This window comes from Acyrthosiphon pisum, chromosome A1 (genome assembly GCF_005508785.2).
Source record: "Acyrthosiphon pisum isolate AL4f chromosome A1, pea_aphid_22Mar2018_4r6ur, whole genome shotgun sequence".
NCBI lineage: Eukaryota > Metazoa > Arthropoda > Insecta > Hemiptera > Aphididae > Acyrthosiphon > Acyrthosiphon pisum.
This window is the reverse complement of record NC_042494.1, coordinates 63,598,851-63,624,631: the sequence shown is the minus strand read 5'-3', so window position 1 is coordinate 63,624,631 and position 25,781 is coordinate 63,598,851. Positions and strand designations below refer to the sequence as shown.

Below are 25,781 nucleotides of genomic sequence, written 5' to 3'. Positions count from 1 at the left end.
ATAAATTGGTATGTTTGGCAAAAAACAAGTCTAAAATACTATGCGCGCGTGTGTTAGACAAAAACAGAAAACCACGGTATCGAATCCCCCTAACCAAATTGTTATATGAACATTGTACATGCAAATTATATTCACCTGAATATTTATCTTCCATAATATAATAACAATTTACATGAATATTTATGAAAATTTTAATTATAGCATTACATTTTTAAAAACTAATTACTTTAGGATGATTATAAAAATATTAATAAATATAAATTATGTTACAACTTATATATTAAAAATGTATGCAACCCAATTTTGACTAAATGACATGTTTGATAAGTGAAAAGGTTAAAAAGAAAAAAAAATGTCTATTATTATTTACGCAGCCTGCTATATTTATAATAATATGTATATTAATAATATAAGGACTCTTCAGTAAGTCAGAGGCAGTCCCCTTGGATTTTGGAACAGTCGATACTCCTTGGGATACACTAGTTAACTAAATGTCTGGAACACCCGGAAATATTTAACGACCGACCGACGCGCGTATTCAAATACTCAAACAATAATGATTGACCCACTTGTCGCGGTTTTTTACTCCTTTTATGTTTTTAATGGTTGCCCTTTTGTTTCGGGCTGAAGCGAAAGCCAGACGAGACAATAAATCTGAATTTATGACATCAAGCCCGTGTGCTCTGGTTGCCTGTCGTCCAAACAGAGGCCATATAAAAACACGGCAAGTACACGAACCACACGCGACCAATTAACAGGGATCTAAAATAAAATTCTCAAGTTTTTAATTATTATGATTACAAGATGAACAACAATGAATAGCACTATGGAATTGGTAATAACTGGTAGGTATATGCGATATGTCAAATCAACTTGACCTGATTCCTCAAAGTTGTGTCATGGGTGAAACCATCATGCGTTATTGTATATGTTTTTTTCCGAATCATTACACAATAGTGTAACACCGACGAAATGAGTCAGTAAAAGGAGCGACGTCGAAAAAAAGATAAGTCCTTCATTTCAATAATTTCAAGGGAAATGTATTTGTCAAACATTGTATTCACAATATATTTACATTATTGTATTTGTACATTTTTCAATTCAAATTTAAGTATTGTTTTAATTCTAAAAATATCCATCGATAGTACCTACTTATATTTATAACGTAAAACAATCAAATTGCAATAATTACAACACAAATTATTACCAGTGATTAACTACAAAATGTATTATATTGATTTTAAAAACTAAATAAATCGCTTTAAGTAATAATAGTATCAAATGCTAAAAGTGTCCAACTACTAAAATTTGCTAAAAAAATCAATAAAATCGAATTTACTATTAGAAAACGAAAATAAACACGTTAGTTTGAATAACCAGTTAGTAGGTATACCTATAAATTGTTAATATATCTCATATTTCATGAACAACTGGAGTTTCTTGTTCTTTATCTTCTAACGTTAGAATTTAAATAAGGTGCTTATGATAAACTTATTACCCATACCTACTCACTTTTGGGATTTTTTGATTAATCAATGACTAAGCATTATCGATTAAAAAACCTTTGGTAGGTATTACTTTATCTCTATTTTTAGTATTTATTGAGTAATATTTTTAATAAAATCGTTTATAACAACCAACATTGAATTGGATATAAATTAGGACATTAGGTAGGTCTTCAATTGAGAGTATCATCATTAGTTAACATCATCAAATAAACTTAAAAAACTATAACTATACGTACTAGGTATACATTTGAAAACTGTATATATTATGATAAATACTTTTTCATCATTTTAAAAAATAATATTCTTATGTACTGTAATAGCTGTAAAAAAATGTTAGGCTTTCAATTATTCATAGTTGAACCAAAGATTGATAAATATTATTTTTTTTTAAATGTTAGTTAAAGGAAACAATTCAAATATACCGTTGTTCTAAAACCATGTGACAAGTAACTGTAGTTATTCAAAAATTGTTATTATTATTTTATTTTTTCATAAGAATGGTTTTATTTTTTATGAAATAATAATCTACTTATTTTATAAAATAAATATCTATGTTGATTACCTGTCTGAACATTTTTAACAAAATTATTAGAAATATGTTTTTTACGAATATTAAAAACAAACTATAACACCATTTCACCAGTAGATTGCTATAAATAATTTTAAACCTTAAATTGTATTTATTCTATTTAAATAAATATAATTTTTTTTATAAGATCTCCCTTCTTACCAACTATTATGGTTTTATTTTTAAAATATACTTTTTAGCTGTTACCAAAATTGTAAGCTCAACTAGTTAACAATTCATTGATCATAAAAATTAATTTTATAAATAATAATGATCCGAACAGGGTTGAAATATACAAGGTTATTGCATTTATACCCGTTCTCAATCAAATATTTGATGATAAAAACAAAGGGAGCCAATAATAATCAAGTATACATGCGAGGGAATTTTGAATTTGTTTCCTTTTGTCAGCGTGTTTTTGATGATGAGAAAAATTGATATTTGTGATATCCCTTTACGCAGCCATTTTATTTCTGATGATCCGAGTCAATATGCAATAACCTGTATATTTCAACCATAAATCCAAGTATCGTAGGTACTATCGTATAAACATTTATATGAATACCTACAATATACATATGAATAAATGAAAATTTTTTGTCGTCCACCAAGTAATGTTATTGGATTTCCTTTTGAAATACTTCCTACAATATGTTATCAGTATAATATAAAGTATACCTTGAACCTTCCTACAATTTTGACGATATCCAAGATATCAATACACCCACATTTAGAAACCACGGTGTAAAAAAAATTAGGTATTCGTTTAAAAAATTACTGAACCATGACTATATATATACCTACACACTTGCGTAGTTGCGTCGTCGTGCACTTAAAGCAAAAAAATATTCGAGGTTTTCCGGTCCGTCTTTTTTTTCATATACCTAATAACAACACCCATATAACCATCGACTTTGTTTGTGTCAACGGTGGTCTCCTGTACATCGGAGAAAGCGATATGTAAAATAAAAAAATAGACGCAAACGATAATGTATTAAAATATATTCGTATCTACATATACCTACTATTATAATACGTATATAATATAAACATATGAACCATATATGTAATTTATAAAATTGAATGAAGAAAAATAATAATATTCTCTACACTAATTTTTTTTTCCATTCGAACGTCATAGGCCAAATCTCATACGGAAACGCGACCTGCACCCCGCCACGCGCCGCCGTGCATTGGTCGTCGTCGTAATAATATTATATGAATTATATTTAATTCTATGCGTGTGCCTCCATAATATTATACATTCGTTTGTTTTCGGCCCGAAACACGACGACGACTCGGCCGCGGCCGCGCCTCGAGCGGTTTTATAGAAACCAACGACGACGACGCCGCCGTCGCCGGGTCCGTGCTAGCAAACTCGCGCGCGCGTGCTCGCGGAACGCCCGGCGCCGACGGTGCAGCGCGCGATAAAGACCGCTCTGTTACGGCGACGACGTCACCCGAGGGATATTTTCACTGGCGCGCGCGCGGAAGGAAACGTCCGCGAGAAGAAGAAACACAACAAGAAACGTGTTATTATTGTTTATAACCTCTAATTAATAATTTGTTCACCGCGATTATTCACGTCCGCGCGCGGGGCGCATACGGCGTATAGTTGCGTATATGTGTATCTTGGTCACGACCTTCGAGTATCCGTGAACGGCCTTGTTGGGCCGATATTATTCGAGTGAGAGAAAAAATATAGGCACACGACGACGACGTGTCGATACTAGATACTTTTCTTTTTCGTGTCTACAAAACAGCGATATAAGCGGCACAGATAATATATTGTATTATAGTGTACACACTTAAAATATAATATATATATGTGTGTGTGTGTGTGTGTGTGTGTGTGTGCCTACACGCAAATATTTGAGACAGAGAGAGAGAAAGAAGACAATTGATGAGTATAGCGTTACACTGCAGCAAAAACGCCATTTCGTGGGCGGATGTATCTCCCGGATATTGTTTACCTCGACTTTCAGACAATCTCGTTTTCACCAGCCGTTTCAACGATAACATCACTTTCGGTCAAAATATATTTCGAACCGTCAAATGGTTTTTTTTCTGTGGAATTGAGATGTTGTCATATCTAAGTGAATTAACAATAAGCTTTTATGGGTTATCAATATTCAGTCGAATTTCAGATTATAAATACGTAATTTTGTTATATGAAAACCATTATTCGTCCATAATCATGGTGTAACATAATAGAGTAATAGACCATGTTATATAGTGATTATTAGTGATATAATTAATATTATGAAATCGCCATCTTATAAGCTAGATTTATTATTAGGTATTACCTTTATTAAATACCAATACTTTTACTTTGGGCAATTTAAACAATCACTTAATTTAATGTTTCTATGTTTCTGTAAAGAAATAATAGTGAGATGTAATATTGAAGTAAAAATTATACTATTAATCAATTAGGTATCTACTCTTTAAAATATTTGTATCATTATTTACTGCATTTTTTATTATTCTAACTGTTCATAATCTTTATTTAGGTAATTCATCCTATTTCTCATAATTTATAACATCATAATTATAAATAATGATAACTAAACCAAATACATTCATACCTACTTGAAAGTGTTATAAATTATAATGATACCCACCTACCTTTAGTTTATTAGGTATTTTATAATAATAATTTCGTTTATTTCAAAGACACGAATATTATTATAAAGATACCGGTTTTTAATATTTTATTTTAGCTAAAAAAACCTTAACAAATTCTTATTAATGAATTAATTAAATTAATGAATTACCCAAAAGAAGATATTATTGCATCAGTCAAATATCTAAAATTATTTAAATTTAAAACGAAGTTTTAGTAAAAAAAATATCAATGAGTCAATACTCAATAGTAAATCATTCGTTAATAGTTTAATATACATGCATCCATGCAGGGTCAACACGTCATGCCTACACAATGAATAACATGGGTGGGATTATAATATTTATATTTTGACACAATATAATATACATAACGTATTGTCTTAAAATATCAAAACACCAAACTAATAAAGTAATAAGTATATAGTAACTAATACGTTTAGTAATACGATTTCTGTAAACTGTTTCCTACTTTGTTGCCTATTCCATATTATGTTTCAGTAACAAGTTGAAATATACGTATACAATATTTCTGATTGTATTAAAATGATAATTTTTTTATAAATAACTTGCGCACATGGATTTTCGGTACATCGTTCTATATTCCAATTTTACATTTACATGTCATTCATCATCTATTATAATGTATTCAATATTCATACCTGATTTTTGATTATTTTCTCTGCTCCATAAAATAAATTCCACAAAACACGCATATCATTTAATTTCATCCAATATATTCCACGTTTTTTATATGAATTACAAGACGGGAGTGAGATCACAATTATTTAACTTATAAACATTTTATTTTACCCTTAAGTAAGTGGACTTTACGATCAATGCCCACTTTAATTAAATATGTACCTATGTATATGATTATGGCAATTATTATGCAGCTTAAATTAAAAATGCTTTAAGCTATATTATAGTTTAGGTTCCTATTATAATATAATAACGAACGAGTATACCTATATCTAATTTATTAAGACTCGTAAATTCACCACTATTAGTTGAAATTCTTTTAATAATTATGTATATTAAAGAGATTATTAAATTATTATTAATTTCCTTTTTACTTTACTATAACAATTAGATACAAAATAACATCACAACATCAGTATCTATATACAATAGACATGCATTAAAGTAATCACGTACCTAGCTATATTATATACGATTTATTAAGTAGTAGGTAGTTGATAAATAATTCATATGAATGCATCTAAGCCAAACAGCAATATATATTATTTATAATATGAATTATACACTGAGTGATTCATCGTGTATACCTACTTATCGCAATTTCATTCTTTAATAATGCGTTTATTTAAATTTTGATTTTTGGAACTTTTAACTAGATATATATTTAAAAAACTATGTTTTCAAATAAATAGGTTAGTAATTCCATGTATTTTTTTTTAAAAAAAGGTGCTATTAAAAGAATGTTTTTTAACGGTACGAGTATACATTTCTGAATAATTTTTTTTTTCAAATGTGAATCCCCTCAATTTTTCAGTAAATTGTTAAGCCAATTATTTTATTTATATTATGATGTATTTCCACATTATTACATTAATGTGTCTTTCGGAATTATACTGAAAATTATGACTATCTATAACAGATATGCTGATGTAATAGTCCATAATTTCAAATTTATTAAATATTACGATAGTTTAAACATTTTAGTTACTTATATTGATTACTATTAACATTGTATTATAGACTGTTGTCATGAGTATAATAGAAACTATAATAAGTACTATAATAATAAAATTACAACACACAGTTTATGGATAACTATTTTAAGGAATATAATTATTAAATTTGAATTAATATATTATTATAAGATAAAATGGGGCTAGTTCTGAGAATTCTTGGTAAATTACTCTACATTTAGATCAATGATTTAAAAAAAATGCAATGAGTATATACTCAATTTTTGATAGCCTAACTTTAAATAAGAGTACAAATTTTAAAATTAATCAATGATCAATAATCATAATATTATCATATCATATCATACTATAAAGCATGTGTTGTTTTGTACGTCAAATTAAACATGATATAATATATACTATATTATGTATATACTATTTAGGTATATGTATTATTTATTACATTAATTAGTATTCTAACATATTAGGTATAGTCGTATAGAGCATAATATTAAACATAACATTCAGAAATATATATTAAATATTAATAATATTTTTCATAAGCATTTAAGGATTTAACAAACCACATTTTTAAAAGCAGTTTTAGGTAACTACCTAACATTCTTCCTGTATAACCAATTGAAAACAGCTGTAAATAATTCTTACTGAATGACTATATTATAATGGCCCTAAGTCAATTCGTTAAAAAAAACATAATGTATATACCTACTTTGAAAAATTAGTCGATGAGTCGTTAGATTTTTAATTTAAACATTACTCTAATAAATAACATTATATTATAATTTTCTTAATTTTGTTAAATAATAAATATTTATTTTGTTTTTATTATGAACACATGCTTACCTATCATATTATTATTATAAAGTTATAATATATTGTATATTTTTAGTTTTTAAAATTATATCTTTTCGGTCAAACATAATTTGTAATAATTATTGATGATAATGACTAAAAAGTTTTAAACATTTATATCATTGAAGTTCAAATATAATATCGAATGACAATTTTTTTTTTCAGGGATATGTTACTTAACCGTAAAAGCTGGTGTTGCAGTTCGTCATTTTGAAAACAGTTATTCACAAGGTAATTCCGATGATTCATATCCTAATACGTGTATATTGTACATAAATAATCCATATAATAGGTACCTATATATAATAATAATAGTATGGACTATGTAATATACATCATCCATCTAGGTCATTATCACCCTGGCGGTAATTCGAAAAAAATAATAGTTGCGTAATATTATATTGACCTCCAGCACTTTCTCCAACCAAAAATGTTTTGGTAGAAAAACCTATGAGGTGGTTACCTACGATTTTTTTTCTCCACACCTATCACGATTGTCCTGTATGCGTTTTTTTTTTCGAAGAAGTCACAAATAGTTGCACAACCGGTGTGTGTGCGTATGTGTGACGTGTGTGACATTATGTAACGGATGTAATGGACGAGAGAAAAGTAAAAAGCAACACGCGTGTGAGTGGAAAAACAATTATGTTTATTTTGGCCGAACATATATTATTACATATTATTATACTGATATACGGGAACTGCATTTCCGATTTTTATGTGGCCGCACTTTCTCTGATGTTCCATAGGAATTAATTTTTGTGTCGACGCAATTTTTAATTTTTATATAACACGGTAGTTCAATTTTAATCGTTGTTATTCTAGTTATTCTTTAATTTTATTTTATTTTAAAAATTAGCCTATACCTAGCAAAAGGCAAACGAATAACATTGTTGGCTGCGGTTTATTATTATATTGTTATTATTACATTTGCAGCTTATAGGTATACTATTTATTTATTTATTACATTTTGACAAAACAAAAGACCTTGCGCTGTTTTGAACATCTGACGGTAAAGCACCCGGATATCGTGCATAAAATGGAAAGTAAACGAGTGTGGGCGGCGTAATATATTTTCTTTAAAAACACGTCGATTTACATATTATACGCAGTCTGTTTTGTCGGGTTGGTGAAATATAATATTAATTTTGTATGTATGTTCAGAAAGGTTACAAGTCCACTGTTCGCCACACGCTCGGCAAGTTCAATTGGTTGTACACAATTTTCACTTTGAACAACCTACGAATAACATTTTTAAACCAAGTTTATTTGTATTGATACAATATATAGGTACGTAGGTTTAGTGTCTAAACATTTTTAACCTACACGTTCATTTGTTATATTTATTCTTTAAAATTATTATATAGTCACTGTACTAGAAAGTAACATTATTTTAAGCTTAAATTCATACCTAGTTACCTATAATAATAATATAATAACATACCTACAAATTAACTATATAATAATGGTATGAATGCTTTACATTTCTAAATATCATTATAGGTAAATGAAAATAACTTTAAAAATAATTTAATATAGTTAATTTAATTAAATAGGCACCGCAGATAAACATCTAGATATTATACACTTCAAAATTTAAAAAATAATATTATGCATAGAATAAATTACCAAGTTTTTTATACAAATACCTACTAATCAACCACATTTCTATGAGACAATTCAGTTTTAGTTAACTCGTCACATTTAGCCATTCAATTTCTTTCTGATGAAACATTTTTTTTTTTAAGAATACTATTTTATAATGAATCATAATAATATAATTTATAATCAATAATCAATCCTTTTAAAATAATTTCTAATTATAAATGATTTAAAATATACTCAATTAATCTTAAGCGTAAAACATATCGAATAGGATTGATCACACTCCTCGAAAACAATTAGGACTTTTTTATATAGAAAGAAAAGTACAAAACACTCGTACGATTCGTACCTACATTACATACCGAGTCAAACTGTGTCATGATTAATGTTAGCTTGTAACATTCTATTTATAAGCGTAAACAGTAGCAATGAATGATTACCAGATAGGACGCATTTAAATAAATGATTGATTAACTCGTTAACAACAATGTCGATTCTTTGAATTTTTGTACTAGTCAAATTATTTTTGTACAAAATAATAACCACTTTAAATATGAAGAAGAAATTTATTTTCCAAAAGTACTTAGTAAATATACCCTCCCAAGTATATAATGAACAATTTAATATTACTTAAAGTTAGCTCACGAGTTTTTTTTTTTGTAATATAATATTTATAGTAATTTGTGAGAATATAATGTAACTGGCCACTAATTAGTGTGGGTTGTTGTTGTTTTTTAAAAAGAAAATATACACCACGCCTCAGATGCAACCAAACGAGTGAAAGTTTTTCAGGTGTAAATATCGTTTATTTCTGAGCAATATTTATTCCAGTCGTACGCATAAAATCAAAATTTACTATTTCTAAAAATAAACTTCTTATATAAGTAGTTGCAAGTCATTGTTTCACTATCACTACTATACATTAAAGCTTAATGTTAGATATTATTTAATACTTCTTATTGTTTATTACCATTCTGTTGAAATTTGTTTAGGTACCTAAAAAACTGATAATGAATTAACTGCGTTAAACTATAATATTTAGTTCTAGACATTTAGGTACATTTATTTTAAATTAGATATGTAAAAATGTTAGATTATGAACATGTGTAATGTGTATTATACAAAAACTAGGTAATAATTTTAAGCTTTTAAATTATAATGATTAGGTATAAGTAGTTAGAAATGATCATATCTTAATTCTCAATATCTTAGAGATAATTAAATATTTAAATCAACGTATAAATGTATAATAGTAATATATTATATTACAAATTTTAACTTCTTCACTGTTTATGTACATGAACTAAAATATACCGATGAGTGTTAATAATGCGAAAGTAATATTTTTTATCATTGACATATTATACTTCAATTAAAATTGTATACCCTATCTATTACAATATAAAAGTGCCCATTAAAGTGAAATCAGAATTGAAACTGATAAGGAGATAGGTACCTATAGACTATAGTATATGTATTTAAAAGTCCTTTACATGTCTCAGTTTCTTGTATGTAATAAATATAGATTTAAAATGTGATAAAACGCACAGAAAACTTTTGTGTAAAACCGTTTTCTTATTTCACCCACTGATTAAACAAACACATATTTCTTATCGGCTATCGCAATAATTATCACATGAAAGTTACATTGCTGATAAATAGACCATAAGGCGCCTAGCTATATTCGGATAATACAAACAAATGCAACTACGTTTCGTGGAACCGTCCAGAGAAATGGACGGTGTTTAGTTAGTTAGTTTGTTAGTTATCCTATAGTCTTGCTAATTTACTTCTAATATCAAAGTAGGCCGACGTTATCTTATCAACGATTGAATTCACTCTCACACTATAGATTTCCATCTAGTTTTTCCCATTCTTCGTCGGTTTTGCGGTTGCAACACTATAGGGCGTCCGAAATTGTCTAATGATACCTATGCAAGTGTGTGGGGGGCACAAAAACGGATAACTTTCTATATGTGTCAAGTATAATACTTAGTTATTTGAATTTATTTTTATTTATGATTATTATTATCTATTTTTATTCTTGTTATACCTCACCTAAACTGATCGCAAATTTATAACCATCGGCGTAGCGCCTACGTACATACATACATATTATAATTAGCAGTACATCAAATCTGAACGAAAAAAAGTAGCTCTCACTAAAATGTATACGTTAAGTATATTATATCTTACCATTATATAAACAACATATATTATTTACATTTAATTGCTAATTGTTATTATGATGTAAATGCGTATCATTAATAAATGTTTAATGATACATTGAAGCACCTACTGAAACTATTTATAATTCTACAGTAAAAAATAACTTGTATGATTAATTAAAACTATTCTGTCAGCAGGCTGTAACGCTTTCATGTGAACAATAAATAACTATTGATCAAACATTTATAAATCAAATAATAATTTACACAGAGTAATACAAATATGTATAATTTAACTATATAATTGTTTGGATTTTGTTATTATTTTTTTAGTAATTTCGAACTTAAGACAATTCTATTAAAAATTGACTTTTTTTATTAAAATATAAAAACCAACTGAATTAGTTAGAAGGAGGTTCGCGTTATGATTATGTTAGGTTAGGTCACGATCAGCTATAACTAATTCCTACAACAATAACTTGGCCTGGGGGACCTTCGTTTGTTACTTTAGTAGTACCTATGTATAGATTGCAGAGTGTACAGGTCTTAGAAATGACCCGTGATTAATTACCTATATAGCAGTCAAAACAGATATAAGACACGTAGAAATATGAGAATATTACACTACTTTTACTTGAATAATTAAATACAATTTACAATATAAAATTGTATTTCCCATTAAGCTCTTAATTTCTAATAAATTAAATAAATTTTACTTTTTGCAAGTTTGACTGACTATAACCTGACCAATGTAGCAATGTATTTATCTTTTAACCTAATGAACCAACTGTCTTATTAATTATTATAAGTATATATATTATTATAAAGCTTATTTTTGTTTGTCATGTCCCTGTGTTATGTCTATTGTAGCATTGTAGACTGTAGTATTATAATAGTAGTCACTAGTCAGTACTGGGTACCATCGTGAGGAGAAAGTGATAAATGGTGAATCATTTATATGAATTGTTATCATAATAATTATTATTGCCCATTCAAATAATAATATTTTTAATAAAACAACCGTGGTAATTAATAATTATCTTGTATAATTACCAATTATTCTTCTTCCTCTTCGCCATTGGTTCCCAACTATATGGGTAATTGGTATAATTACCATTTACCAATTACAAATAATACATTTAGTTACATCAGATCTCGGTGGAAACTAAGAAGTTGATTTAATTTCATTATTATCAGTGGCGTAGCAAGGGTATGGCAAACTGTGCCTACGCCAGGGGCGCAAATCCTGAAGGGGCGCAAAATTGTGCTTTAAAAATAGTACTTATTTTTATTCTACCTTCAAAATGAAATTTCTTCTTAATATATTTCGAAATGATTTTGTTTATCTGCACAAACTACGTAATGATGAATTGTGTTCCATTAACTGTAGTTATGATCCTGCGAAATGTCCCAAAATAACACCAAGGTTAAAAGCTATTTTAATTGAACATGTTCCTCCAATCACTTTTAATCAATACTACTATCCACATGATGAGAATAATCGTAATCTTAGTAATAAATGGTTCTTCAGAAAACTTACCGATGAACAGGTTCGAAGGCAATAGTTAATAAATAGTATTTGAAAAATAAACTCATTTGTTTTCCATGCAGTTTTTTGTACCGCAAATTGTGATTTTATTTCTGGTCTTGGCTATTGGCAACTTTTGAACCCTCGTTTGCCTGGTCATCAAATTAACTTACTGCATAAACAAAACTGTATAAAATGGAAAAAACTAATAAAAAGGATACTTGATGCTATACTATTAAGTGTGAGGTATATAAATGTTAAGAAATTAAAAAGAAAAATGGCGCAATATTTTAAAAATAATCATAGATATTATGTTTTGCAGTAAAAATAATCTTGAAAATAACTGATAATTGAAAATAATCAGAAATTATGATGATTATATAATATTTTGTATTAATTATATACATAAAAAATAAATGTTAAAAAAATATCATTTCGTCAACTTTTTTATCTTTAAAAAGGCGCATTTCCAGGTTTGCCAGAGGTGTTAATGAGTCTTCCTACGCCACTGATTATTATAGTTAATGATGTTTGTTTTGGGCGATCTAAAAATACTATGTTTTGATACATGCCATATTAATAAACACTATACAGATTAGTTTAATTATCGAGGTATAATTTGAATTTTTTTTATGTGAAAACAATTTTTTTTTAATACCTCACCGCGATATTTCTCCACATTAATATTACAATATAACTAGGACAATATAGTTTTTAAACATATTTATTTTTGGTTATTTAAAAAAATATTTAATGATTTCATATTTATATTTAAATGCAACACTCCTTCTTTAGAGCCAGCCCTCCCCTTAAAACTACATAACATTCTTCTATAATTTTTAGTGTAATATAAGACTGAAATAATTATACATTTTTAATTATCAGTATAACATTGTGAATTGCTTGTAATTTATTAATATTTTATATATTTTATGACAGCTTACGATTTTACTGGTAGACATCAGTATCATATAAATCGACCACCTAGACAAACTGTCCGAGAATCTTTTCACTTTCCTGCAAGTGATAGTCAGGATCATGCAGGATATAGTGATGTTACATACCCAGAAGAAGGTAGAAGCGCTAAATCAGGTAGACGTGCCAAATTACCAGCCGAGTTCCAAGGACCACTACCTGAGGAACAGACTGAATATCCACCTGTCGGTTCGGAAGAAGCTCGGTATTTATCTCCACAAGCCATAGCCAAAATTTCAGAAACTCTTGGCGCTATCAACACTGTAGGAAGGTACCTAGTTAATTATACAAGGGGAACCACAGATGACAGACTTGACAGCCCACAGAGTTATCCAGTAAGTAAGTACATCTTTATAGAGAATAAAGCAATAACCTCACGTAATAGATAATTAATATTTTATACATGCATAATGTATCAAACTTTTTAACAATATTTTGAATTAACTTATGCAAATATTATATTCAACCTCTTATATTACATTAATCGAGTATGAATTCTAATAGATACTTTTTTACCACGGTATTTTTTTTCATATAAACAAATAGGAAAATGTGTTTTCTCGTTGTTCTTTTTTACTATCTTACATTAAATTACCAAATATTCTTATTGTGTCCCAGGGAACAGATAAGAAAAAAAATATATTTTTTAAGAATTGAAAAATTAAAAAATAGATTTTAAATCACCTATAATTATTCAAAACACAATGATGAACATTCAACAGTAATCAACACAGTCATTAAAATAACTTATTTTTCAGTTACACATTCGACATACATAAGTTAGGGGGTAAATTCAATAATTTATCAAATTAAACTTAACATAAATAAATAGGTAACTAATAAACATACATAAATAAATTGACTTCCGTATTAAACCGGATGGGTCAGATGAAATTGGTTGACGAATACTGATGTAGGAGAAGGTTTGCAGAAACCAGGTGACCTGCCAACTGCAATATTCACTATCAGCAAGAACGTGCTTGGTCGAAATATGACTGACATGGTGGTAAAGCCACTAGTGAGTCTGGGTTCAGGCAAGGTGGTGTCGCAGGACAATAGACCGTGCTCTACACCAGATGGTTCTCAGGGAAACTGCGAAGACCTTAGCAACTGCCCGCAGCTGTTGCTCAACTTAGGGCATCTTAGACAATCTATATGCTTTAAGAATCTGTTCGTGCCAGGCGTGTGTTGCCCAAAAAAGACATCTGAACCGTAAGTATTTACTATTTACTAGTAGGATCAATAACTTAAGCAGAAGGACTAAAAAACAAAAAACTAAAATTAAAATTTTTGTGATACTTAAGTATGCAATGTAAAGATGATTTTAGAAGTCATAAAATATAAAACGTATACGATAGTTGAAATTGATCCAAAAAAAATCTCCTAAAAATTTTTTATTGAAAACAATTATTGAACATTAATTGGACTTAATATATTTCTTAAATTGTATACGTCCTGCATGGGTCAGGGGTCCATTATAATATATTTTATTATAACCATTGATTTTATAATATAGCCTAATCAACACTTCTACAATACTTTCTTAATCATAGTTAAATAAAATGTATTGACCAAACCTTTACTTTATCTTCTTAATTGATTTTCTAATTATTATTTATTTCATGTAAAATATGTATTATATTATAATTTATAATATTTGCACATACCTATACGTTATTTTTTTTTTTTTTTTGGAAATCGTCAATGGACATTTTTTGTTTTAACACAGCATACGAGTAGAAAGTAATCCAATTGGAAGGGAAAAACGATTTTTAATAATATATACATACATATACTATATATTATTCTTCTTTAGACCATTATCTCGTCCGTTTGTCTTATTCATGCGTAAAACTTAATTGCCGATGACCTTGCCCACCACATTCACCGTGTCCTCACGCACGCGCGCTTTCTTGCGATTACGATACATACAAGTGAACAGTCGCGTCTATGCACGACATGCCGAACATTACTGAAAGGATAAAGAAAGGACAAAAAAACAATACGCGGCTATTCGATTTGTAACCACTATTGCGCTCTATTTAACGCGGTTACCATAAATTTCATTTGTTTATTAACACGCCTGTCTATGCGTGTTTGACTATCTAATCAAACATTGATTTTCACTTTTCATTTTCACGTCACAAAAATATACTATTTATTCACATATAAAAGGGGTTAATTACAGTGAAAATGTATTAGAATATAAATTAGGAAATTCTCATATAGTCTGCATAATATGTAACGTATGTGTTGAAACCCTCTGTTGTGCAAACACTTCCGTAGTTATTATTATCGAGTTTGACATGATTTTCATTTTCACTCTTAAATAGTATATATTAGATAATGCCATTGTGTCGACGAACAATATTTTTCATTTTCAATATTCAATAGGTATATGACGGAAATTAGTACGTGGTCAAAAATTAATATAAGTACCCCAACGTAGTTTATTAATTATAATTCAAGCAAAAATGTATTCAATTTAGAGAAATTGTTTGCGGTAATAACGTTTTCAGTTTCAACATTTTATGCGGTCACTGTATTAGGTGCATATTATTATAACAATCGAATTTTATGAAAGCACGAATATGTGGTTAATTCAACAATTAATTTTACAGCTACCGTAATATTAAAGATTTATGAAAACAATATCTCAATAAAAGTACTTTTAAATATCTTTAATAATAGTTGCTCAATTTTTATTTCGTTTTTTATTTTAAGCATGATCAGTTTTTTAAACTTTCTATTTTTGTGTTTTTAAGCACAATTCGTTATTCATCTCATCCACCCTACCACCGTATTAAATTTAATATTTTGTATACATTTAAAATATAATTAAGAATTTTTCCGTTTGTCTAATAATAAGCTGCAGCATAAAATACATTTTAAACAGAAATACACTACTGAATGAAAAGATACTTCATGTAAGTAGAACATCACAGTTCATTCGTCATTAACAATTATCATAGGACATTCATTTTAAAATATATTATACGCCTATATCCGATGTAATACAATTTGACTGAATCTTTATTCAACAGATATACCTGTATTATATTAATAAGAATTAAAATGTTTATATACTTTTTAATATCATAATAATGGGAAAAAATATAATTATTCGTTTAACTATAATATTTACTATTCTCTTATAGACTTGTTCCTGAAAAACCTTCAAAACCTGAACACTTTGTGACTCAAACTGCAGTCACTAGACCGCCGATAAATACTCGACCACCCTCGGCCACTCGACCACCACCGGCTAATATCATCACGTTGTCTACTAAAGCACCAATACAAGTAGCAACCAAACCAACTACAAGTTTGGTATCTTCTAATACTATTGATGAAGGTTTAAACTATTGATAAATATTATAATAATCTTAATAATAAAATATAAACACAATACACATTTGAATTGAAATATAATAATAATAAAACGATTTATAAGCATAGCTTTGATAGGGAGTTATATTTTATCTATGTTTGATGATTAAATGATTTAAAGATTATAATAATACTTAATTCATTTATGCGTTTTTATATACCTATCGATTTTATATAATTTTTATTATAAACTGATCTGTGTAAAATCAACATTTATAATACAATTATATAGATAATGCATAATATTATTATTAAAATAATATTAGTTTTTGCATTTCTTAATAAAACAATAAAATAGGTAAGTATAGGTACCTGCTTCTAATGATGTGATAGAATTATACTCAGATTTAGTATGAACTTAGAACAATTAACCATTAAATCTCTTATATAGTATACTATAGTACCTATCTAGTTGATATTTTTGATATTTTTTTATCACAATGTCACGCCTCAGTAAATTTGTTTATTTCAAGCATACCTAGATGATATTATATTAAGTATTTAAAACCGGTTTTTATCTACGACAATCAACTTAGCAGTGAACTTGCCTTCAAATTGTATTCCAATTATTAAAATGCTCTTATAACTTATAAATGTATATGAAACAATTGTACCAAACTCCAGAATTTCTGATGACATACCTAATACCTACAATAATATATAACATATTTTTTTATTTTTATTTATTCTTCAAGAAGATAATGGGCCGCACTGAACATGTTCGTTTAATATACATTTAAAAAACTGAATATAATAAAAATACGTAGTTAAAATAATGTTTAATGACCATATAATGTTGATTATGAGTCAATGATTTTTTAATTATATTCTATGGGAACTAAAAAAATAGATTCAATCTATATTTTCCGGTGATAGTATCTGTTGAGTTGCATTTCCATGAAATTTAAAAAAACTACTTTTGTATTATTTAATATTTTACTTAGCTGAATTATGTGAGCATATAATACATAAACTCAAATAGATTAACAAATAAATAAATAATTTTGATTTATTTTATTTTTGATTTATTTAATATGAAAAAGGAATAACTAATTAATAATATTATACAACAATAAGTATAAATATAAATATGATCATCCCATAAATGCTAACTTACTTAAAAAAAAAAACTATAAAATTCAATCATAATAATTTCATTTAATTTTTTAACGGATTACTTATATATAAATTATACATTTTGAATTTAAAATTAGACTGTGGAAGACCTGAAGTACCAAAGTTCCGAGTAGTTGGAGGAGATGAAGCTTTACCAGGTCGATGGCCATGGATGGCTGCTATATTCTTACATGGTCCCAGGAGAACTGAATTTTGGTGTGGAGGCTCATTAATTGGACCTAGACATATTCTCACTGCTGCGCATTGCACACGAGATAATAGACAAATGCCGTATGTTTTATTCGTTGATAGAATTAAGTTTAGATGACCATTTCCGGAAAACTTTATATTAATAAAAAAAAAATTCATTTAAAATAATTTTTTTTTCAGTTTTAATGCCAGACAATTTACAGTTCGACTGGGTGACGTAGACCTACGCAGGGATGATGAGCCTTCGTCTCCCGAAACATATTATGTTGTCGAAGTTCGTGGACATAATAAATTCTCCAGAGTTGGTTTTTATAATGATATTGCAATCCTCGTATTAGATAGACCTGTCAAAAGGAGCAAGTACACAATACCTTTGTGTTTACCTCCTAAAAGTTCTAAGTCAGATACTTTTGTTGGACAGAGTCCAACAGTTGTAGGATGGGGTACTACGTACTATGGTAAATTAAATTTGAAATAATTGTAATTTATATAATACTATTTAATTAAAATGAATTGTAATAAAGGTGGTAAAGAGAGTACTGTACAAAGACAAGTTGATCTTCCTGTGTGGAATAATAACGATTGTGACAGAACTTATTTCCAACCAATCAATGAAGACTTCATTTGTGCAGGATTGAAAGAAGGTGGAAAAGATGCTTGTCAGGTAAATCTTATATTAAAAGTATTTTAAGCAAGTGTATTATAAAAATATATTATTTCAGGGAGATTCTGGAGGTCCGTTAATGCTAAAAAAAGATGGTAGATGGATACAAATTGGTATTGTATCATTTGGTAACAAATGTGGTGAACCTGGCTATCCGGGTGTGTATACAAGGGTCACTCGATACTTGGATTGGATTAATGATAATATTAATTGATCATATTTTGAAAACTAAAAAGTATCAACGATAAAATATGTAAAATAATTAACGATAGCGTAAATGCCAAACTTATGTACCTATATTTATACAAATATTTTAAATAGAGATATTACAAGATTCATAATATATCTACCTAATATTTTTTTTTCACCATCGACATTCTCGTCGTTAGTAAATTAAAAAATTATTTTAAATGTAAATCGTTTTGTAAATAAAATATATGAATAGAATCCCTCATGTTTTAAGTTCTTAAATTCTCAAAGAAATATTTAATATTAACTATTTATTTATTGAATCGTAACCAAGACTATTAGACATATAAGTAGGTAGTCTAAATTCTATATAATATTATGAGTTGTAAAATATTATACATTTACCCGATTGCATTTAAAAAAATATTTTACAAATTATAAGACAATTGCTTACACGTCTTGTATAATGTATAATTTAATAAAATAATAAATTATATTTGTATATTATACTGAATTATTTATAATTAGTTATTTATAAAATTTAGTTTTGAATTGTATTTTTTCATTTTTTGAATAAACATTTACCTTACTGTTTAAAAAAATTCACTTTATTCATAAAACATGTACTTATATTATTATGAAATATTATATAATATACAAATTTGAGTAAATCACTGAATAAAATATTATGTAATCATCTCTTATGTTACTTTTGAAAAGTGGGTAAATGAGTATTTAAATTAGTTTCAGTATTGTAATATTGAAGAAAAGAATCACATGGTACCTATGAAGAAATCAACCTAACTATACCTTGGTACAAAATATACTTACGTCCTACATAATACATCAAAATACTGAACTGAATATTTAAACAGAACCCCATGCTTTCCTAGAATATAATGGAAATTCTTTCATTAAGAACATATATTATTATATTTTATATGAATATTAGACAATTAAAAAAGTTAAAATTAACCACACAAAATAATCTAATGTATAACATGATCTTGTAAACAAATTATATATAAATATTTTATTTTACGCCACACTTAATAAAATGGAACTGCACTATATGATGTATTTTAAATTATTAATCAATCTATAGAAGAAGTTGCTAAAAAACTTTTTTGTTGGAATATAGACGCGTTTAACAATAAAATATAAATATCATTAAATTAACTAATATTTTTTTTACAAATAATAATAAATTACAGTATACAATTAGGTTATTGAGTATTGACCTTCTTTTCGGAGTGTTCTGTTAAAAAACTACGTAATTTATGTCTTAATTATAAATATAACGACTACCTACCTAGGTATATAAATTAGTTCAAACTATGTTAATAATTGTTATACCGAGTACTGGCATAGTGACATACTGTTGCTAAGTTTATACTAAAATTACTGTATAAGATAGTATTAAATTGTTAACAACCCTCTTTTATTTTTCTCACCTAAAATAAATTATCTTACAATTATTATTGTTGATATTAAATCTATTTCAAAGACTAAACCTACAAATACAAAACATTATTCTGTATAAGTAGATATCAAATTTTAATATTTATCTTTATAAATTTAAAATTGTAATATATTATTTCAGTTATACAGCATAATATTAATAAGACTTGAAATGTATTGCTCCACCCCTATTGTAAAATGAATAATGGCAACAATAAAAATGCCACTATTCACTCTTCATTGTTCAATTTATCATCCCTCTAAATCAAAGCTTTTACATTTCACTGTTATTTACGTTGCATTAATTCAACATTACACTTTGTGAACTCATTGTAAACTGTATAGTTACTTTCAACATTGGTATTGAACAACATGGCATCAAATAATCAATTTGTAACATTTAATAATGGTCAAGAGTATCCAATTTTAGGATTTGGAACTTGGAAGGTAATTATATTATTATATTAAATTATTTAAATATAATATTTTAAAATATTATATATTTTATTTATAATATTTTCTTAAAACAAGTACATAACTACCTACCAATAAATTTTAATTTATCTCCTTCGGAAATGTAAGGAGAGGCTATATTAGACAAATAAATCTGAAATTTGACGATGTAAAAGGAAAACTCACCTGATAAACCAAGAAGAGAATCATCGGTACAGATTAAAATTAGAGTGGAAATGAGCTATAGATGAAATCTAGAAAGATACTTTTGACAAAATTTGGAGTTGGAGATTTTAAATATTCAGGTGTGTGTGGTTTAAACATTTTTTTTTAAATAAAATGTATTATGAGTGAGAGTATTATGTATTTATGTATGTATAAAATACATATGTTTTATTCTATAACGAATTGTAGACCATATCTAGATATATTAAACAATAAAAATCCTCATATAATTTGAAAAGTTATTAGGTTAGTCACAGACAAACTATAATCGTAATTCCTAAATATCACGTATCCAATAACTTTATATAATTAACAAAATTTCTCATTTCATAATTCATACGGTTTTAACATGATTCACTAAAAATCACGATGATTCCCACATTTGTAGGCAAATAATGTTAATGACCGGTGAATAATGTAACACACGAGGCCATGTGGACTGTGAATCAGATATAAGGTAATTTTTGGTATAACATATAATTATTTTTATTTAGATCAGCAATAAGAAAAAAAGGTGGGTAAGTGGATGTCACTCTGTTGTACAGTAGGTTACAAGTGGGTCACTGTATAATGGATAGTATTAAATTTGAATTCAATGATATAATATCACTGTATAAGAAAAACGATTCTTAGCGGAGACGGTTTGTCAGTCTAGGTATTAGACATACCTATTATAGGTATACTTATCTATAGTATTAAAAAAAAATTGACCTATAATAGGTATCAATAATAAATTCCAAATTAATCATATCACAATATCCATTAGGTAACGCGTTATACATCAACAACAAACCATGGTACTATCATAGATATATAATAGTATACTTTAGAAGTTTCAAGTAGGTACCCACGAATAATATTATACAATATCACAATAAAATAACTAAAATAGTTATTCCAGGTTTTTTAATATGTAATTTCGTCCAAATTTGAAATTAAAATTACTATAAAAATAAACTGTGCTTATGTATTTCTTAGAATTTTTGGCAACAGAATTAAATATTAGCGTGGAATATTGTTTTAAAATTTCAATCCTTAGATATAAAAAATGAACATTTGATAAATTTTGTCAAAATTTCAACTTCAAATGCTTATAAAAAATAATTGTGCCTATGTATTTTTAATATTTTTCAACTGCTATTGTAAAAATGTATCAGCAGCCTCGTATTCATTTTTTACATTTTTTTGCCCAATAGATAAAACTTAATTGATATTTATAGAAAAAAAAAACTAAAAAAATTGAAAACATACAATGTCCGTAAACAACTCAAAAAGAGTCAAATTATTTTCAAAATTTTATCGTATATAGAAAATGCTAATATAAACATTCAGTGAAATTTTCAAGTTTCTATAGTCACTCGTTTTTTAATTACAACAAAATAAGAAAATCGTTACGTAAGAAATCGAGTGAATATCAAATATTGTAAAAATATGAATTTCGAACGCTCATAAAAATTTAATTTTAGTGTCTTATAGACATTTTTTTTTTGATAAAGGTAGATTATCCTATAAGGAATCTTGTATTACATTTTAAAATCTTAGTTCTAAAAAGAAAAATTTTTACGAATTATTAACTCAAAATAATTTGCTAATTTTCGTGATTTTTTACATATTTTGTCAATTTTTGAACTACAGTCATTCGTTTTAAAGTTACACCAAAAACCAAAATCAATTTTCTCGATAACAGCTTTTGCGTAAAAATTCCCGTTTTTCCTTAATTTTTCTTTTGTTTTTCAAGGCACTTTTGAAGACTATTGGAAAAATTTTACTTTTGACCCCCCAAAGTACCAACTAGATTCACTTTCCTATCAGAAAAGGTACTGTTGAAAAAAATCCAAGCACTTTTACTATCCTAAAAGATGATGACAGACACAAAAAAAATTTAAAAATTTAAAAAAAAAACACACATCATTGTAAAATCAATACACTCATCGTTCCACTCAGAATCTAAAATAAACGTATCACGACATTTAATAAATGTTTCATGATTTATATTGTACTTAGAACATAATATATTATGAAATGTGAATTATATGTTTATTATAATTTTATAATGTACCTAGTCGAAACCTGGCGAAGTTGAAGAAGCAGTGAAAGTTGCAATTGATACAGGTTACAGACATTTTGATTGTGCAATGTTTTATGGAAATGAAAAAGAAATAGGAGATGCTATTAATCAGAAAATTGATGAAGGTGCAGTAGTTCGTGAAGATTTGTTCATTACTAGTAAAGTAATTTCAATTTAAATTCTAAAGAAATATAGAAATAATTATACAATTACTAATTTTATTTCTGTATTCAGTTATGGAATATTTTTCATCAACCTAATATTGTCGAAAGTGTGTTAAAAAAAACTTTATCAGATTTACAAGTTGAATATTTAGATTTATACTTGATTCACTGGCCTATGGCTTTCAAAGTATGTGTATATTATGTCTAAAAACACCATTAATAATTGTACCAATAAATACGTACCTACAGTGCATAATATAGTAAAAATACTGTAACATATTAGGAGGGCGGATTAAATGATGATTTCATTCCAAAAGACGATGATGGTGCCACAATTGAAGGTAATGGTTCATATATTGATACATGGAAAGCAATGGAAGAATTGGTAGAAAATGGCCTAACCAAATCAATAGGTGTATCAAATTTTAATAAAAGACAAATTCAAGAAATATTAGATGTAGCTACCGTGAAACCTGTAAACAATCAAGTACCTATACAAACTTATATTTCATCTGTAATTAGTAATGCTCGTATTAATAATTGTTCGTTAATTATAGGTTGAATGCCATCCTTATTTAACCCAAAAAAAATTAAAAGAGTTTTGTGACGAAAACGGTATAATATTAACTGCATATAGTCCACTAGGAAGTCCAGATAACCCATGGAAAAAACCCGAAGACCCGACTCTCTTAGAAGATCCGAAAATTATGGAAATCGCAGACAAATATAATAAGACTTCAGCTCAGATATTAATAAAATACCAAATTCAGAGAGGAATTATGGTTATTCCAAAATCTGTAACTAAGAATCGTATTGAATCCAACTTTGAGGTATGGGACTTTGAACTTGAACAAGAGGATATCGATCAAATTGATACATTCGATTGCAATGGTCGTTTTGTGCACATGAAGGGGTATCTATAATATTATTTACTACTTTAAAGTAAATTATTTTCAAATGTATTCACCAATATTTAAAATGATAATATGTATTTTTTAGGAACATGCATTTTAAGGATTATCCATTCATTGATGAATATTGAATTAATTAGATGTACAATGGACACGATTACATATTTTTATCACCATATAAATATAATTAATAATGTATTTAAATACTTTCTAATATAATCTTCCTTGATATACTCATATAAAAAAAAAAATAACATGCCTACCTATCTGGCTACTTAGTATATTTTAAAAAAATATAATGTTTTTTTTTTTTTTTTTTTTAAGCATCCATATTAAATTCAAACTAAGTAGTTGGTATAATACTATAATATAAGTAATAAGTATTTTAAATTAAATTAACATATTAAAATATGATGTATTTTAAAAAAATAAATAAACAAAGCATACTGTGTGTTATATTACAGAAATCAATATTTTCTTAGCCATATAAATATGTCTTATACAGTTATACAATACGACGAGTGTGCCTAATCAAGACAAATGTATGCTCTCGACTCTTGTGCTATCTGCATGCGATTTCGACGTTACTACGTTTTTTAGTTATTTTATTATTAAGGTCATAGGTATAACAGAGACATATTTAAAGTTGCTAGGCCAATAAGGAGCGTTCGACAAGACTAAGGTACAGTAAATAATTTACCAATTATTGATCATGGGAAATTAGTTGCCTGAAATTGGTCGTTTGGTAAAGTTCATCAAATAAAAAAAGTAATACATTATAGGTACCTAGGTAGAAGGTACATATTTATATTAAAATTTTAATATTAGTAACTACATATATATACAAAATACACACAATTATTATGGTATGATACAATGTTTTAAATTTATATAAATTATGATAAAAATAATACATCAATTATTATAAAAAAAATACAAAATACACACAATTATTATGGTATGATACAATGTTTCAAATTTATATGAATTATGATAAAAATAATACATCAATTATTATAAAAAAATAATAAATTAGTATAAGTTCTTATTTTAGAGCTACCTCTGACATTATTATATTCATAAAATGTTCTTCTATTAAATGATCGGTATATTTTGGAGATTCTATTAGCGGTGTCGTTATATTATTTTTTCCACTTTGTAGTTTGTAGGGGTTTCTTCTCTAGCACATAATTGAATCATTTTTTAATGATTTAGCTTTACTTATTTTTGTCGAGCTCTTATAAGATTCCAAATATTTAGGCGAATAGAGTTTATAGTAGATAAACTATTAACTAATCCATTGAGATATACCTCTACGGCTCTTCCGAATTATCGGTGTTTCAAAACCCTTATTTATTTCAACAGCCCATTTAACTAGTTAAATAAATAATTTAATTAGAAAATTATATATTGTACACAGGGACT

General features: G+C 27.2%; 2 protein-coding genes across 3 annotated transcripts in view; both read left to right on the top strand.

Moving 5' to 3' along the window:
• Positions 1-19,435, top strand: part of LOC100163730 (proclotting enzyme) — a 23,228-nt gene extending 3,793 nt beyond the window's left edge. Inside the window, exons 2-9 of one of the 2 annotated variants that reach the window (XM_008182102.3) lie at positions 7,395-7,460; positions 13,470-13,840; positions 14,437-14,717; positions 16,664-16,860; positions 18,110-18,302; positions 18,402-18,679; positions 18,746-18,885; positions 18,944-19,435. In XM_008182102.3, the coding sequence (XP_008180324.1) occupies positions 7,395-7,460; positions 13,470-13,840; positions 14,437-14,717; positions 16,664-16,860; positions 18,110-18,302; positions 18,402-18,679; positions 18,746-18,885; positions 18,944-19,099 (1,682 nt within the window). In that variant the 3' untranslated portion in view covers positions 19,100-19,435. Of the gene's footprint in view, positions 1-7,394; positions 7,461-13,469; positions 13,845-14,428; positions 14,718-16,663; positions 16,861-18,109; positions 18,303-18,401; positions 18,680-18,745; positions 18,886-18,943 lie in introns of both variants that reach the window. The other variant, XM_001944041.5, reaches the window with a different exon arrangement.
• Positions 19,436-20,314: 879 nt separating this feature from the next.
• LOC100165768 (aldo-keto reductase family 1 member B10-like) lies at positions 20,315-24,611 on the top strand. The gene is made up of 6 exons (XM_001943989.3): positions 20,315-20,982; positions 23,277-23,444; positions 23,516-23,632; positions 23,729-23,932; positions 24,003-24,358; positions 24,445-24,611. The coding sequence occupies exons 1-6, from the start codon at positions 20,908-20,910 to the stop codon at positions 24,485-24,487; spliced, it is 963 nt and encodes a 320-aa protein (XP_001944024.1). The 5' UTR covers positions 20,315-20,907; the 3' UTR covers positions 24,488-24,611.
• The last annotated feature ends 1,170 nt before the right edge of the window (positions 24,612-25,781 follow it).

Bases quoted from the DNA above. Each gene is read 5' to 3' on its own strand.
- LOC100165768 (XM_001943989.3), top strand. From the start codon at position 20,908: ATGGCATCAAATAATCAATTTGTAACATTTAATAATGGTCAAGAGTAT. The intron at 23,445-23,515 runs GTAATTTCAATT...TTCTGTATTCAG, and splicing joins ATTTGTTCATTACTAGTAAA to TTATGGAATATTTTTCATCA. The intron at 23,933-24,002 runs GTACCTATACAA...CGTTAATTATAG, and splicing joins TGAAACCTGTAAACAATCAA to GTTGAATGCCATCCTTATTT.